This window comes from Oxyura jamaicensis, chromosome 1 (assembly GCF_011077185.1).
Source record: "Oxyura jamaicensis isolate SHBP4307 breed ruddy duck chromosome 1, BPBGC_Ojam_1.0, whole genome shotgun sequence".
NCBI classification, from domain to species: Eukaryota; Metazoa; Chordata; class Aves; order Anseriformes; family Anatidae; genus Oxyura; species Oxyura jamaicensis.
This window is the reverse complement of record NC_048893.1, coordinates 188,956,854-188,973,716: the sequence shown is the minus strand read 5'-3', so window position 1 is coordinate 188,973,716 and position 16,863 is coordinate 188,956,854. Positions and strand designations below refer to the sequence as shown.

At 39.4% G+C, this 16,863-nt stretch overlaps 1 protein-coding gene across 10 annotated transcripts in view; it reads left to right on the top strand.

Moving 5' to 3' along the window:
- The window catches only part of GRIA4 (glutamate ionotropic receptor AMPA type subunit 4), a 236,995-nt gene that overhangs the window by 154,499 nt on the left and 65,633 nt on the right, over positions 1-16,863 (top strand). For 9 of the 10 annotated variants that reach the window (XR_004751259.1, XM_035327577.1, XM_035327585.1 and 6 more), the window contains exons 5-9: positions 51-104; positions 2,075-2,233; positions 3,625-3,792; positions 5,364-5,468; positions 12,651-12,761. Coding sequence is in view for 9 of the 10 variants with exons in the window: in XM_035327577.1 (XP_035183468.1) it covers positions 51-104; positions 2,075-2,233; positions 3,625-3,792; positions 5,364-5,468; positions 12,651-12,761 (597 nt within the window). In the remaining variant the exon portion in view is untranslated. Of the gene's footprint in view, positions 1-50; positions 105-2,074; positions 2,234-3,624; positions 3,793-5,363; positions 5,469-12,650; positions 12,762-14,129 lie in introns of all 10 variants that reach the window. The other variant, XM_035327647.1, reaches the window with a different exon arrangement.

The window sequence follows — 16,863 nt, the reverse complement described above, 5'->3', positions numbered from 1 at the left end:
TTTTTTTTTTTTTTTTTTTTTTTTTTTTTTTTTTTTTTTCTCTGCTGCAGATTGTGAGCGTGGGAAAGCATGTTAAAGGATACCATTACATTGTTGCCAACCTGGTAAGATCCTTTTCTAGAATTATACCCCTGCTCGGTAAGTGAAACACTTAGTTTTGCTTTGGAGTTACAGCATTTCATACAATATCTGCCATTTGTCACTAATATACAGTTGTGTATAATTCATTTTTTACAGTGCATTAAAGAACTTGGTCCTGTTGTTTCTGACATCTATAAAAGAAAGACTCAATATTATCCTCTTAAATCTTATCAAAATCAGTGTAGCATAAAGGACTGCTAAGTGTATCTTGTGGCTGAATTAGATGCCTTTACAGAACTATGCTATCATTCTAGACTCATCTTTTTTATATTACTAGGATAACAATTCTTGAAGTAACTTCTATATTCTCTAGGGGAAATTCATTTTGTTGTAAAATCAGCTACTTCCAGTCAAATTACCAATTCATATTTTCACTCTAAGTCTAAACAGCACATTTACACAAATAATGTTTAGCAGAGGGCAAAGGAAGAGTAAGTGCAATATTTTATTTTTTAAATAGCCCATTTTTCAAGCTGAAATACCTTCCTGGCCAAGCACATTGAATGTAGATCAGAGTCTAATGTATACTTTGAATTATTTTCTTTTTTCTTTCCCTCAAGGAATTTTAGTTAACTTGAAATATGTTATTGTGTTTTGCTGTACTAGTAACTTAACCTAAGACAATTTCAAATTATTTTTAAGACCTCAGGCTTTTGAAATGAGAATGACCCTATTCTCTTAGGGTCTTACAAATAAGGTTTTCAACATTCAAAATTAATAATTCCTCAAGTAACCTTTCCTATGCAAACTGGCTGATGTAGGCAGTAGGGTATGTGGTGGAGACGGTCACATCTACTTCAGCATTACCATGTGTCACTGTCTACCAGCTGTTCAATAATGTGTGTAATAGGATTTCCTGATGTGTCACCTTTCATGTTCAGTGTCAGTTTCCTTTAGGACATGAATCAAATCTCTGTCTTGGACATTTTTTTATTTTCCTCAGCCATTGGGTCAGTACCTCACTTTTTTGTTTTCCTCAGTTTTCTACTTTAAATCAAGTATAATAATACACTTCTGTTTCCGCAGCTAAATGCTGATCACAGGAATTTAAGAAAACAAAAATATTGCTTTGAGATACCAGTAAGTCTAGCAGATAGAAAAGGAGCAGAAAGATTCATGTTTTTTTCTTAGCATCTTTAGTAGTTTTCCTTATGCAGTTTCTTGAATTTCAGATATGTCTCTAAAGGCAAATTTTACTAAAGAATTTGTCTGTATACTGGGACAAATTAGCCTTAAAACCAGTAAGTCAGGAAGTCTATGTACTTTATTTTTTTCATTCAATGTTGGGGGTCACTCCAGACTTTAAATATGTATCAGATCTGAGAGCTATCACCACCATGTTTCACAAAAAGGTGATTCTGATACTATATTTTCCTTGTGCTAATGACGAGACCCTCATGTGCTCTCTCTCCATCCTAGTATCTATTATATTATCTCATAACTTGTGTAACTCAGGTAATTTCACCCTAACCAATAAATCCCGGAATAAATATATTTACACAATAATGTTGTTCACTTTGCAAACATGCAAAGTAGCAGGATAGATTAAGCACTACCACAGTGCTCATTAAAATTGGCCAACTTCAGTGTAAATTGGATTAAGGATTTAATATTCTGTAGGCACTTTTCAGTTGGTTCACCAAATGTACTTCCAAAACTGTGTCATACCCAGTGATGTGTTGTTTAGCTGTTGAGACCACACTAGCAATAATGTGAGAATTTAATTTCTTGGGTTTGTTTCATTCTTTATAACACAAATGGAAAATATGAAAAAAGTTTCAGCATTATTCTTCTATTTTAAGTCTTAACTTCTGATGGAAACCTGCTGTTGCCATCTTCTTTGAACACTTTGCTATGCCATCTTTCTGATCTAGAGCAGATTGGACCCACAGTGGTGTATGAGAGCAAACAAATTCTTAAATTGATTTTCTAGGGATTCAAAGATATTTCTCTGGAGAGGTTTATGCATGGAGGAGCTAATGTGACTGGATTTCAGCTGGTAGATTTCAGTACACCAATGGTAACTAAACTGATGCAACGCTGGAAGAAGCTGGACCAGAGAGAATACCCAGGATCTGAGACCCCACCAAAGGTACTGGATGGTCTGAAGCACTACCAATGATATCACTCAAGCGTTTTTAATTTCTGATTAACATTGCTGAATAAATGAGTAAAGACCTTAATATCTAGGCACAGGAGAAGGCAGCTGATCATACTGTTACTGGCATATTGTTACTGCCTGTCCTTGTGACTATATGATAGAAACACAAGCTGCAACACATTTTGTGGATGTACTTTAATATCCTTTGTCAGTTATTCTCCAAATCACCTCTTTACAGACAGGAACTAAAGGTCAAACACTTAACTGACAACTTAATTTCAACCAATTTTACATGAATTAGACTAATTATCTGGATTCAGCGTGCAGAGCTTTCCCGACAGATGAATTCTTCTGTATATGAGATGTAACCACAATCGTAAATTTACTACCCTTAAATTTTAATTCGGAATTTCCTGTAGAAATTCTATCCACCTCAAAACCTAGCATAGTAATCATTTTCAGTCATGATCTTACTATCCAATTACATCCCAGTGTTCCTCTATCCTAATCCCTCACAGATGGATAACAAAATATTTCCTTCACATATAGTTTTATTGTCAAGTAAATCAAAGCATAGTTATAAATATGACTTCCTCAAAATAGCTCTGTTATTATATGTGCTAATACATATCAAACCTAGCTGAGACTGAGCTACATGGTATATCAGTAGCAGCCTTGGGGTTGCTATTGATAATCCACATCTCCTGATGCAGTAAATTCATCAGAGGACCAGGCTGAGAAAATGCCCCTTTGTTTATGTGGCTCCAAGCTAACATCTGCTAAAGACTTGCTCTACACATCTAATTTGTCATGCCCTCTACCTAAAGTATTTACAGTACTGTAGAAACACAAACTATCTTAGATGACCTTCTGAGACCCATTTATTCTTCAGTACCCTGTGTTATTCAGAGGGCAACACAGGTTTGAAGAACATGCTCTTGATCATTCTTAACAATTATAATAGCTTGGATTTCTGCTCATTTATTTATCTTTTTCAGTGAGTTACTTTTTTTTCATTTTTTCATTATTTTTTTTTTTGAGTAAGTTAGGTGGATTCATGAGGCTATTTTCCAATGGATAAGACAACTGGAAAAAAAAGTTTGAGAAGTGATTATTTTCAGTTTAATTTGTTTCTTCTGATAGTACTTCAGAGGCAGATTTCTCTGCCCTTATGAAATACAGTCCTAAAACTGGAACTACTGCAATGTACTCTTCTCAATCCTACATTCCTTAGACAAAATTGTTTTTGGTTTTGAGAAGAGTTTCTTTCTGAATGAAAATGTAGAAACTGCTGTGTAATGCCTAGCTAGAAATAACTGAGAACAGCTGATTTTTGTAAAGATCTACCAACTGTAAAGCAGTGTGTTTGTCCATCCATTTAGTATACATCTGCATTAACATATGATGGAGTACTTGTGATGGCTGAAACTTTCCGTAATCTTAGAAGACAGAAAATTGATATTTCAAGAAGAGGAAATGCTGGTGATTGTCTTGCTAACCCTGCTGCCCCATGGGGTCAAGGAATTGATATGGAGAGGACATTAAAACAGGTAAGGGTAGGCTTTATTCTAGTATTTTTTGTGAATATTAGATACTAGTTGTACGCTATATGATTCAGAAGTTGTTAAACTCAAGGGTATGGGAGAGGGGGAATTTACATGTAAGTTGCCATTTGGAAACAGCTCATCTGGATGTTTTGCTTTATAATTTGGAATGAAGGCAGAGGGGAACTACAATTACTGGAAACTACTAGTACTTCTATTAAAATAGCTGGGACTTCCGCCACTGAGATGTTGAGCTCATCTGTTGCTCTTGGCATATAACCTGGGTATGCAGATACTGTCATTTGAGGAAAAAGGTTTTTCTATCTAATATAAACTTTCTAATATTCTTCTGTCACCTTGAATAAATGTAGAATTCTTCCAGGGAAATCATATAGGTAGTGTGTTTTTTTTCTTTAAAAAGACATTACCCAGAGCCATTGTTCACTGATGTCAAGATTTAGAATTCCTGATGAATATGGATGCCTAGAAAGTTCCAGATCTCTGTCAAGATGATTAGAATTTCATTTGAATGGGACAGTAAGAAAATAAAAATTCTGCAGTTGAATTTAAATTATTGCAAATGAGCAGGCTCTGCTCAGGAGAAACTGTTGAGGAGAAGTGACTGCTGACAGAGATGGCAGCTCTGTGCCTGGAAGCCAATGTTTCAGTCCTGGAGAAAAATAAGCACAGATACAAATGGTCAAAGGAAAAGAGTAAGTGGTTTAAATCCACATTCTATTTGTTAGGAAGATAAATAAAACATTTAATGCTTTGCATATTCTGTGCAAATGCACAGATCTGTAACAATTGTGAGAAGCTTGAAGTCAAGCTTCTGTACTAGGTTGGATAGCATGACCCTTCAGGTCTGGCCAAAGATACTTGTTGCATGGTTGGATTCTGATACAACTGAAGCCAGCAGCAATATGGCCATGACTTCTTTGGGATGAGGACCCCAGTCTGGGTATCCTCCAGTTAAGCAGAAAGGAGATGAAAAAAAATACAAGTTCTGGTTTCAGCTCTGAGACAGATGATGGAAAAGTGCCACAGCCGTCTTATGGCTTTGTGTCTGTCCTTCATCACTGTGAGGCTTTGGAAACACTCCTTTCAAGCCCTGTGCATCTCACCCATCTTCTGTGATAGTGAATTGCTTTGCTGCGACCAAGGTTGTTTTCACAGTTGCCTTGATGAGCAGCACATACTCAACTAATACATTTAATTCTCCACCAGGGTGTGTTTAAAAAGGTATAAAAGTTCAGGCCAAAGATCTTTTACATTTATTTTATATGATCCAGAATATTGTTCAGCGGTGATGAGAATGCTAAAAAATAACCTTCTACTTAGAACTTGCAGCTAAAAAGTGTTGAAAACGTTGTGGAAGAAAAGAAGGTCCACTGTGTGTCTTTGTTAGCACACAGACACTGGCATACCTAAGCCTATTTTGAGCATGGTTCATCAGTAAAAGAGAGTACAAAGGAAAAGTAGCCAACATTTTGGCTTTATAATGCCTCATTCTTCTGTAGTAGTGTTGTTATGGTAATAAATCTTGATATTCATGATGCTTTTTCTTCCATTTTTAGGTTCGAATACAAGGATTGACAGGAAATGTTCAGTTTGATCACTATGGTCGCAGAGTCAACTATACGATGGATGTCTTTGAGCTGAAAAACACAGGCCCCCGGAAGGTAAGTGCTGACAATGTTTACTAGCATATAGCTTACTATGATTAAATAATTAAAGTTACAGTAAACTGGATTGTGTATAATTTTAAAAATATATCAAATAGATAGTAAAAATGTCTGGTGTAAGCAGAGTTAATCTCTGTTTTCTGCTAGATACTATTATTCTGTGCAACAAATGGGGAAACACAGAAACAAGTGTGCATCTTGGAGAGGTGGGATGTCACGCAGGCAGGCAGGCAGGCATACTGATGGTGTGTGTCCAAGCACATCCTCTATGTCTGAATGCACATAAATTATCACTCAGCTCAGTCACTGTGAAAAGATAAGCCTTATGCTTTGTTAGCCCTTCCTCTTTTGTGTTGGAATTTGTCCATTTACCATAATGTAAAATAAATAAAGAGCAGAAAATGTACTCAGGCTCTAGTGTTTTATTTCCTTTGGAGTTACTGTGGGTTGTTTTGTTTGCTAAATCATCAGAATAAGAGAAAGTGAGAAACTGGAGGTGAATAGGAGGATCATGGCTGCTTGAGAAGGACTGAAACAATCAGAATCAAATAAAGTAGTCCTCCACTGTCAGGCCAGAGGTGACAAGCCCAGTAAATAGTACCCCAGGTGAATTGTCTATCCCCAAACATATGCTGCACTGGTGAGGAAACAAAGTGTTAAATTACAGATCCAGAGCAGAATTACACATCAGGATACACTAACTGCCAGTGTATCCTTGTACAGGAGCTGTAGACCAAAGAAAAGCATGTGCCTGCTTATCAGGTGTGTTAGTGAAGTTGCCTTTTGAAAGTATGACAGATGGCTGAAAAATACATTGGGAAAGGTGAATCTGTCTTGCTTCCCTCTTGGGAAGCCCTGTGCCTCCTGCCAGAGAATGTGTCTGACCTTGCTGTCTGCCTGGCTGCAAGCCGCACTGCCAGCAGCTCAGAGGATGTACGGGGTGGCTGGGGAGCATTGAAGACAAGTGGAGAAGTATGACCCTGCCATCCCCAACACCCAGTTGTACTGGAGGGAAGGCAAAGTGGAAAAGGTGTAGTTCATTAGGTCACAACTTCAGTAACTCATTAGGGAGCTTGCTTAGCAGCAAGCTAACAGTTGAAATCAGCCTTCTGGTACCATTTCAAAATTTCTCATCCATTTTGAGAATGGTGGTTTTGGCTGACACCACTGCAGGGATGTTACCACCCCTTCTTCTTGCCTGTGATTTGAGAGAGAGGATGGTAGCAAAAAGAGTTATGCCCGTGCTGTAATAGCATCTGAAGGTGATTTTCTTATCTTTTTAGGCATGCTCTCCCTTTTCTCTCTGCCATTCTCAAGCCATTACCTGTCTTTGATATAATAAGCCATAACAATTTTGACAGATCTCTACTCACAAGAATTTCTTTCTTATGTATTACTTACATATTTCTTACATATTACTTATTACATAATATTTATGCATTACTATGTGATCACTGGACCAAGTCTGCTCCATCCAGCCTGAAAATCCTCTGCAATGTATGAGAAATAACTGTACTTAATTGAACTAAGAAGCTTTCACCTTTAATGTCTTCTTTTCATCACAGAATCACAGAATTTTCTAGGTTGGAAGAGACCTCAAGATCATCAAGTCCAACCTCTGACCTAACACTAACAGTCCCCACTAAACCATATCCCTAAGCTCTACATCTAAACGTCTTTTCAAGACCTCCAGGGATGGTGACTCCACCACTTCCCTGGGCAGCCCGTTCCAGTGTCTAACAACCCTTTCGGTAAAGAAGTTCTTCCTAACATCCAACCTAAAACTCCCCTGGCGCAACTTAAGCCCATTCCCCCTCGTCCTGTCACCAGGCACGTGGGAGAACAGACCAACCCCCACCTCGCTACAGCCTCCCTTCAGGTACCTGTAGAGAGCGATAAGGTCACCCCTGAGCCTCCTTTTCTCCAGGCTGAACAAGCCCAGCTCCCTCAGCCGCTCCTCGTAAGACTTGTTCTCCAGGCCCCTCACCAGCTTCGTAGCCCTTCTCTGGACTCGCTCAAGCACCTCCATGTCCTTCTTGTAGCGAGGGGCCCAGAACTGAGCACAGTACTCGAGGTGCGGCCTCACCAGAGCCGAGTACAGGGGGACAATCACCTCCCTAGCCCTGCTGGCCACACTGTTTCTTATACAGGCCACGATGCTGTTGGCCTTCTTGGCCACCTGAGCACACTGCTGGCTCATATTCAGCTGACTATCAACCATCACTCCCAGGTCCTTCTCTGCCAGGCAGCTCTCCAACCACTCATCTCCCAGCCTGTAGCTCTGCTTGGGGTTATTGCGCCCCAGGTGCAGGACCCAGCACTTGGTCTTGTTGAACTTCATGCAGTTGACCTCGGCCCATTGGTCCAGCCTCTCCAGATCCTCCTGCAGAGCCTTCCTACCCTCAAGCAGATCTACACACGCACCTAACTTGGTGTCATCTGCAAACTTACTGAGGGTGCACTCAATGCCCTCATCCAGATCATCAATGAAGATATTGAAGAGGACCGGCCCCAGCACCGAGCCCTGGGGAATGCCACTAGTGATCGGCCTCCAACTGGATTTGACTCCATTTACCACGACTCTTTGGGCCCAGCTATCCAGCCAGTTTCTAACCCAACAAAGCGTGCGCCGGTCCAAGCCAAGAGCAGCCAGTTTCTTGAGGAGAATGCTGTGGGAAACGGTGTCAAAAGCCTTGCTGAAGTCAAGGTAGACCACATCCACAGCCTTTCCCTCATCCACCCAGCGTGTCACTTTGTCATAGAAGGAAAATATCCTTCATATCCTACGTAACATGACTTATGAATCACCCAGCAGTATCTTTCCAGGACTAGTCTTTCCAGTCAGAATAACACATGCCTCTAATCTTTAGAAGAGTGATTTTTGTTGCCCACAATTTTAGGGATGTGAAAAGAACATTACAAAACTGCACAGCCAGTGAGAAGTGGAATTCCATATAGTGCAGTCAAATGGCATACCATAACCCATTAGTTTCATTCATAGTTCCCTATTAGTTTCATTTATGCTAAATTTTGTATTTGGTTCTTGTCTACAAAATGATACCATCAAGATTAAAAACAAAACAAAAAAGTAAACAAAGTGTATATCTATACATGTACATGCACAAGACATTCTGATTTGGCTCCTGAGTCCCAACTTGGGCCAAAAAAATGGAAATTGATTATCGAAATTTAAAGTATTCTGACTTTACTGACTTGCAGACTTCAGCAGAAGCACCTCAGTGGTTGCTACAAGGTGCAAAAACTTTCAAAAATTACACTTTTTTTTTTTTTTTGAAAATCTGTTTTGACAAATTTACTTTGAGGCAGATATTTTTGCAATATTTTCTAAAAGATAAATTCAGCTTCTTTATAAGTGGCTGCAACTGCTCGAAAGTCCAACGGAAATCTGTATTGAATTGGATTTACTTATATAATAACTGAATTCAATCTTATCCTTTCAGGAGTTATTTCCCTGAGGATATGAGATTTTATAAATAAGCATATTGTATTTTAGTGCTCTCACAGTCATTGTGAACCTATATACTCATACGTCATATATTTCTTATATATTTATTTAGTAACTCACTTGCAGAGGTACTTTAGTGCTAATATGAGGTGCACACATGCACATTCACATCCATGCTCACAGGCTAGCGTTCCTTTAAAAATGCCTACTGTTCCTCAGAAATACCCTTTATCTCTGGCTGTATTTTGATATGGTACTTAGTTTTATAACACACTTCATCATTCATTTTCTGCTTTCCTTCTGAACTTCCCAGCAGTGAGGAACTGTACGGTAAACAATCACTCATGGTTATAATGAGCTTCCCAAACTGCCAGCTTTCAGTGTACATGTTCTGCCTTTAGCTGGTCACAGTTATTGACAGAAACTTGACATTTTCAGTTATCAGTTGTATCTGCAAATCTATGGTTGCCTGGATGAAAAAGAATATTTGTTAATGTGCATCCTACTAGGAATAAAACCTGTCTCTCCCCTGTATTAGCAATGCTGAAACTTCTGTTAGATGCAGACACCTAAATCAAGGCTCATAGGTTGTTATAGCAATTGCAAAGAGAAAAGGGACAAGCCAACTAAATGTACCAAAAGTTTGGCATTGAAAGGGTTTGTGCCTGTTTGCTTCACTAATAGAAAACCAAACAGTCACCCATACTCTTTCATACTTACTCATTCAGATCCAGTTACCCTATGTATTTGGAATTCTCACAAATGCATATTCACTGGTGTGATAAGTGTGTCTGCACACTGCCCTAGGGACTTCTAAAATGACTTGCCTCTCCATAAATTAATTTTAAAAAGGGAGTGAATGAAATATTAAACATAAAGAATGGTTTAAGAATACACAGGATTCTTTAATACATGTGAAATCAGGAACCAAAACCACTCCCCAGCACTTCTACACTCTTACTGCATCACTTTTGAACAAAATTAGCCACATTTCATGGAGGCATAAACCTATGTAAAACTGAATTTTAGTCTGGGTTCTGCAAAAATGTTAAAAAAAATATTGGCTACATAATTGATCTGATCATTCAGCCGATTTGCATAACAATGAAATCTTTTCATCCAAGGCACAGACTGTTCTTTGGCACCGACAGTTACACTGGAGCTTTAGCCAGATTCCACTTTCCTCTAAAATTCCCTTTCCTCTTCTAGTAAGATGGACAAGGAATTCCCTTCCACCAGCTCTTGGTCTCATGAGCTCCAGTTAATCAAGGCAGGAAGGGAGAGATGCTGATGACTAGTCCTCAGGTGCCTCTAAAAAGTGAGCTATGCCAGCTTGAATTGCCCAGCACTTTAAAATCGCTGCCACTGCCGCAACTTTCCTGGGAAAAAGGATCAGTTGCTTCATTCATTAGGGTCTCAGCAACCTGGAGAGCCCCTTTGGGTGGGACTAGAGTCCTACTGCCACTTTTGCTCTCGTGTTGTCCTACTGATGTGAGCGGACTGCTCTTAGTGCTGGCTCAGAGGAACAGGCACTGAGCTGTTCCCAGCAGCCTTGTCAGAAGGTCCACAGGCAGCCATGATTTAGGTGCAAAAAAAGAGTCTGGAAAGAAGGAGAAAGGAAAGGTGTGTGCTAGTGAGCCACGGGCTGGATGTAAGAGAGCAGCTTCAGCAAAGGGACCTGCATCTGGCATTCTGTAAGGCAGGATTAGGTAACTCCAAGTAAGAGCGAGACATGGGACCATCATCATGAACTGCTTGCCATTGCATAGACTGTTCCCTGGTACAGATGCTGAACATGGTGTCACCACATGCATTGAGGAGCTGGATGTGTTCTGAGATTCAGACTGGGCAGGAGTTACAGATGTATCGAAGTATTTTAAGGTTAAGGACTCAAATCTTCTTTTAGATCACAGAATCACAGAATCACAGCATCACAGAATAGTCTAGGTTGGAAGAGACCTCCAAGATCACCGAGTCCAACCTCCTACCTAACGCTAACAAATCTTCCACTAAACCTTATCCCTAAGCTCTACATCTAAACGTCTTTTCAAGACCTCCAGGGATGGTGACTCAACCACTTCCCTGGGCAGCCAATTCCAGTGACTAACAACCCATTCAGTAAAGAAGTTCTTCCTAATATCCAACCTAAACCTCCCCTGGCGCAACTTTAGCCCATTCCCCCTCGTCCTGTCACCAGGCACGTGGGAGAACAGACCAACCCTCACCTCGCTACAGCCTCCCTTCAGGTACCTGTAGAGAGCGATAAGGTCACCCCTGAGCCTCCTCTTCTCCAGGCTAAGCAGTCCCAGCTCCCTCAGCCGCTCCTCGTAAGACTTGTTCTCCAGACCCTTCACCAGCTTTGTAGCCCTTCTCTGGACTCGCTCGAGCACCTCCATGTCCTTCTTGTAGCGAGGGGCCCAGAACTGAACACAGTACTCGAGGTGCGGCCTCACCAGAGCCGAGTACAGGGGGACAATCACTTCCCTGGACCTGCTGGCCACGCTGTTTCTTATGCAAGCCACGATGCTGTTGGCCTTCTTGGCCACCTGAGCGCACTGCTGGCTCATATTCAGCCGACGGTCAACCACTACCCCCAGGTCCTTCTCTGCCAGGCAGCTTTCTAACCACACATCTCCCAGCCTGTAGCTCTGCTTGGGGTTGTTGTTCCCCAGGTGCAGGACCCGGCACTTGGCCTTGTTGAACTTCATACCGTTGGCCTCGGCCCATCGGTCCAGCCTCTCCAGATCCTCCTGCAGAGCCTTCCTACCCTCGAGCAGATCGACACATGCACCTAACTTGGTGTCGTCTGCAAACTTGTTGAGGGTGCACTCAATCCCCTCATCCAGATCATCGATGAAGATGTTAAAGAGGACTGGCCTCAGTACCAAGATACCCAAAGACATAATACATAGTCTGTAGGGTTTTGTTTGTTTGTTTGTTTTGTTTTGTTTTGTTTGTTTGTTTGTTTTTGGAGGGACAGAGGTTTTAAGTTTTAATTGAGTAGCTCCCAAGCACATCAATGAAGGTTTGAGGTGGAATCACCATTTTTCAGGCTGTCTTTATCCCATATGCTCTTACAACAAGCAAACACCCCTGGGACCTCCCAGGAAAGGATGCTGGCTCATGTCTTGTGCCCAGCAGCATCACTACCAATACAGAGGGCACAGCCACATGCGGTACTGAATTTCAGAGGTATCCATGGCAAACAGCAGTGTGTGTATGTATGTAAGGGGAGGGCTTCTGATTGCAGGCATACCTCTTCTTTTTTTCCTCCATGGGAATGCGAGAATGAGTGAACCAAACCTGGCTCCAGAGTATTTCAGCACCAGCAATGAACAAAGGCAGGTATTTCACCTAAAGGCTGCTCTGGGAAGGGTTGTGGCAGCCTAAGTGTAGCCAGGGAGACTAAAAGCTTGTTTGTTTCACCTCTGTTGGCACTTAGCAGAAAACCTTTCAGACTGTAGTCATGTTCATCATGCTTTAGTGTGGGGAAAGACAAGCACTATTCTAGGTGGGATGCATATCCTGCAGGGGCTGAGTCACTCTCTGGTGGTGCCATCTCTCCACTGAGTCTAAAGAAAGGTTTAACAGCTGGACTTGCAGGTGCCAAAGGTCAGTGCCAGTGGAACAAGCCTGGTATAATCCCTATAATATTTGCAATTATAGAGGATGTAGAGTTAGCTGCTATAAATTATATTAATTTTATTTTGCAGGTTGGTTACTGGAATGACATGGATAAATTAGTTCTGATTCAGCATGAACCTACACTTGGAAATGACACGTCAGCCATTGAGAATAGAACAGTAGTTGTCACTACGATTTTGGTAAGGTATTTTTATTCTGTTCCGTTTTGTGTTTTTTTTTTGTTGTTGTTGTTGTTGTTTGTTTGTTTGTTTTATACTGGTATGTGACAATCTCCTCTCTAGTTATAGTGTTATTTAGTCTGCCATTTCCTAGGTTAGTGGGAGGGTGGGAGCCATGTATCTTAATTATCTTGACTGTCATGTCTGTTCAGAGGTTTTTTGGTATGCATTTAAAATCACAATTCACTTGAAACCAGGTTTTAAAAAATAAGTTAGTTAATTTTTTTGCTTCATGTAGTCTTTAAATTTTTTTTTACAATAGTAATTTTCAGAAATATACTTGATTTCTTTCAATCTCTGATTGATAAATCTTGACTCATAAGAAACTGGAAGAAAAAACTAAAACCTCTAAATGACAGAAATGAGCAGATGGCATAAAAATTAGATGTCTGCAATGCCAGTATCCCCTTTGTTGATGCTTTATAAATTCAAAGTTGGCTGTAGTAGGAACTAACATTCCAAGCATTATAGTTCAATCAGCTAATCAAAACTGGTTTATCTACTTTTACTTGTGAATAGAAAAGAGGAATTTAGTAGATATATTTGAACATATTTCTAAATATTAAGCATTTTGGTAAATTTTTCATTTTAATAAAATCTAAATAAATTTGGGGTTTGATTTTTCAGTGTTAGTACATAATTGATGTTTTTAAAGAATGGTTGCAGACAAAGAAGAATGCAGTTGTTTCATTAATTTACATTTTTAATACATAGTTCTTCAAAATCATTTTTTCTTCCAAAACTGTATTTTAAACAAAATATTTAACAATTTTGACTCTGAAGTCAGACATGCCCTTTTAAGCTGATGTTTGTCAAAGCTAACTGGCAAAGGGTGACCTTTACCTGACCACTTTTAAGATTTTACATCTCGGTTCACTGCCCTTTTCACCTGCTTCATTTAGACAAGACATTTTAACCCTTTAGGATAAGCTGTTTCACAGATGGGAAGGAGTATTCTGTATGTGTGGCTAAGCAATGATTTTCTAATTTAATACAGAGTTGAAAATAATCCAAAGGAACGTGTCAAGACATTTTCTTACTCAAAAATACGGTTAATTAGCAGATTTTTAGCAGTGTGTATCAGCATTTATACATTAAATGTGAAAGTCTCCTGTTGAAGATTATCATTCCAGGATACAAACCAACCAAACTATTCCTACTGTACAGGAATTCAGAGTGTAACTTCTAACCAAATTGTGTAACTATTTTTATTACTATTTGCATGGGACATTTTAAATATATGTATCTTTTTCCTAAAAAAAAAAAAAAAAAAAAATTGGTGATGGAAAAAAAAAAAAAAATACTTCAGTACAGTCCTCCTCTTTTCAGCCTCTGATGAAGAATCCTATTTTAAGAAATTGATCGAGGAAGAAAAGAGTCCCAAGATGCTGCGAACATTCCTAACTAAGGCTCAAGTATTAACCACCAGTCTAGTAGCATTGAGCTAATTTTTCCATATGGATTACTGTTCCTCTGACTGGATGACCAGGCACTGAACCACCAAGAAAAGTTCTGTGACTAATCTGAAATATCTAGAACAGATGACGTTATCCTTCAACTTTGCCAAGCTGAGAAGAGAACGATGTGAATAACAAGCTTTCAGTCGAAATTTTCCTCTCTTACCAATCCTGAGACCTTTGACTGAAGCTACTATACATGAGTACTGTAATTTCCATAAATAGCTCCAAGCTTAGGAGAAACGAGTAAAAAAGTAATAATGAAAAGTAAAATAAAAGGTTCCTGTTTGCCAGAAAGGAAGAAAAAAAAAAAAAAAAAAAAAGAAAAGAAAAAAGAAAACAAGAAAACTTTTAAAATGTGTTATCTTGCCTGTCCTGTTTGCATTGAAGCATTTTGATGTGCATAATAAATGTTATCTTCAAAAGAACTTTTCCGTCCCTGTATTGAAAGGACTGGTGGGATCATTTTCAAAACCAAAAAGCTGAATTAATATTCCAAAGCATGCCCTGTGTTTATGCAGCATGTCATTTTGGGATAAATACAATTATCTGAAAGCAACACTGCTTCTTGACCAAAAGTGTCCCCTTTCAATGTTTTGAAATCACAGTGCAAGAGAAATATATCAGAATTTGGTTTGGATAAGAATATATGGCGAATTCTGCCTTAAGGTAGTCATACATATCTCCCATTGTCCAAACTGGGAGCTGCCCACATGATTCTGAAGGCAGATTACAGCCATGATTCTTAATATTGGCCTGCCAGGGCAATGGATTTAGCATTCAGAAGCATGATCAGACACACATACACACACACAGATATATTTAACTAGTGTAACTTTCAGAACACTATTTTTCTCTTCTCTGTACTATAGTCATGTTGCAAATGCCAGACAGAGTTTTTGACCTCTTCACTGCCCTCTTCACATTGAAGGGAAGTTGAACCTTTTTAAATGACATGTAATTTTGGTTGCATGCATATTTTCCAACATCAAACTGAAAAGCTTCTGCAGCCAGTGCTGTCAGGCTTTTCAGGCTTCAAAGACAGGTGTCAAGACAGAGTAAGAAAACTTCACAAGTTTTCAGCATGGCTCACTTTAATTTTTGCCTGAAGCCAAATAGCACAAGCTGGTTTGCCTGCTCTTTCTTCAGTTTTTATGTATCTATGCTTACTTTGCTGTAATGTGGCTGTATGGCTGTTGCATTATAAAGAATTAGCTCTGCACTCAAAGAACCTAATACAGTGTTTTCTACTTGGTAAAATGTTATCTTCATTTGTAAAGCAGTGAGAGCATGTAGAATACATTTTACAACTTTGGTTTAGCACTTAGGCACTCATCCTACCTCCAGCTAGCAAGTGGTGAAGGTGCAGCTCAGTGAAAGGAGGCAGCATGGGCAGCTGTCATGCATTAATATACCAGCTGCCACATAGACCTGGCTTTTATAGCTCCTGGGAGAGCCCTGTGTCCTGCACTTCATCTGATGTGCATCCTTCTGCACGTCTGGGCCTCTCAGAAAGGGCAGATGCTCTACCTATGTGCAGAAGTGTTCCTCCCAGAGGCCCCAGCTTGGTGCACTGTAGGCTCTTTATATAACTGGAGAAGAAACACTGTGTGCAACCCTCCTCTAACAGTAAGGCAAATAGTGGGTTATCCATCTGAGAAAAGTGATTGTTGCATTTTAGCAAGTTGAGAAATACAGTGGCAAGATGTTGAATATAGGGGAGTAGGCTGAGATGACTCCTCCAAACTCTAATCCATTTCATGATATAGACAACTCTGTACCTACTCTCAGACTGCAAAACCTAAAGTTTGTAAAAATCCTTTAGAACTAAAGCTTTGACATACAGTGATCTGTATCTGCATTGTGGCTTGCAGCTTAGTATTTTAATAAGATATTCTTGGTGTTTGTTGGCAGACTAAGCTTCAAAGGCACGATCCCATTCAAGACTGTGTCACCTAAAAGTAGATTTCTTTACAGAGGGTCTTGATCCTGTTGCCCGCTTAAAAGTACCCAGTGACATATACTAGTATATACTGCATACCCATTGCTAACACCAGCAGAATGACACTTTCTTGCCTGTTTTATGCTATATATGCCCAATCCATGTGGATATCTCAGCTATTGTATGTTGTTTCACAACATACAGTTATTCCCCAAGTGTGTAAGCATTCACCAAAGTCAAAGATTTAGAAATTGATTCAGTTATCCATAGTTAGATGAATAGCACTGAGGATAACAAAGCCATCCAGAAAGAGGTAGCGGAAGGGACCTGCAGAATGCCACTTGGAGGTCAAGCAAGCTACCTTAGGGCACCTAAGATGACAGACAGCCCCATTAGATGACTAAATATCACACTTTGTTTTGACTGATATACACTTGCCCAAGTCTTACCTCAAAAATTCTAACTTTGACTTTCTTTTTCATAATAGAAAAAATATTTTCTTTCAGTAAAAAATGTATTGATTACATTCTTTAGTAGATTGGCGAGAGAAAAAAAAAAAAAAAAAAAAAAAAGTTTGTTGCATGACAATAATAAAGATTTCAAACCGAATCCTGGACACTTTATTCAGAAAAAAAAAAAAAAAAAAAAAAAAAAAAAAAAAAAA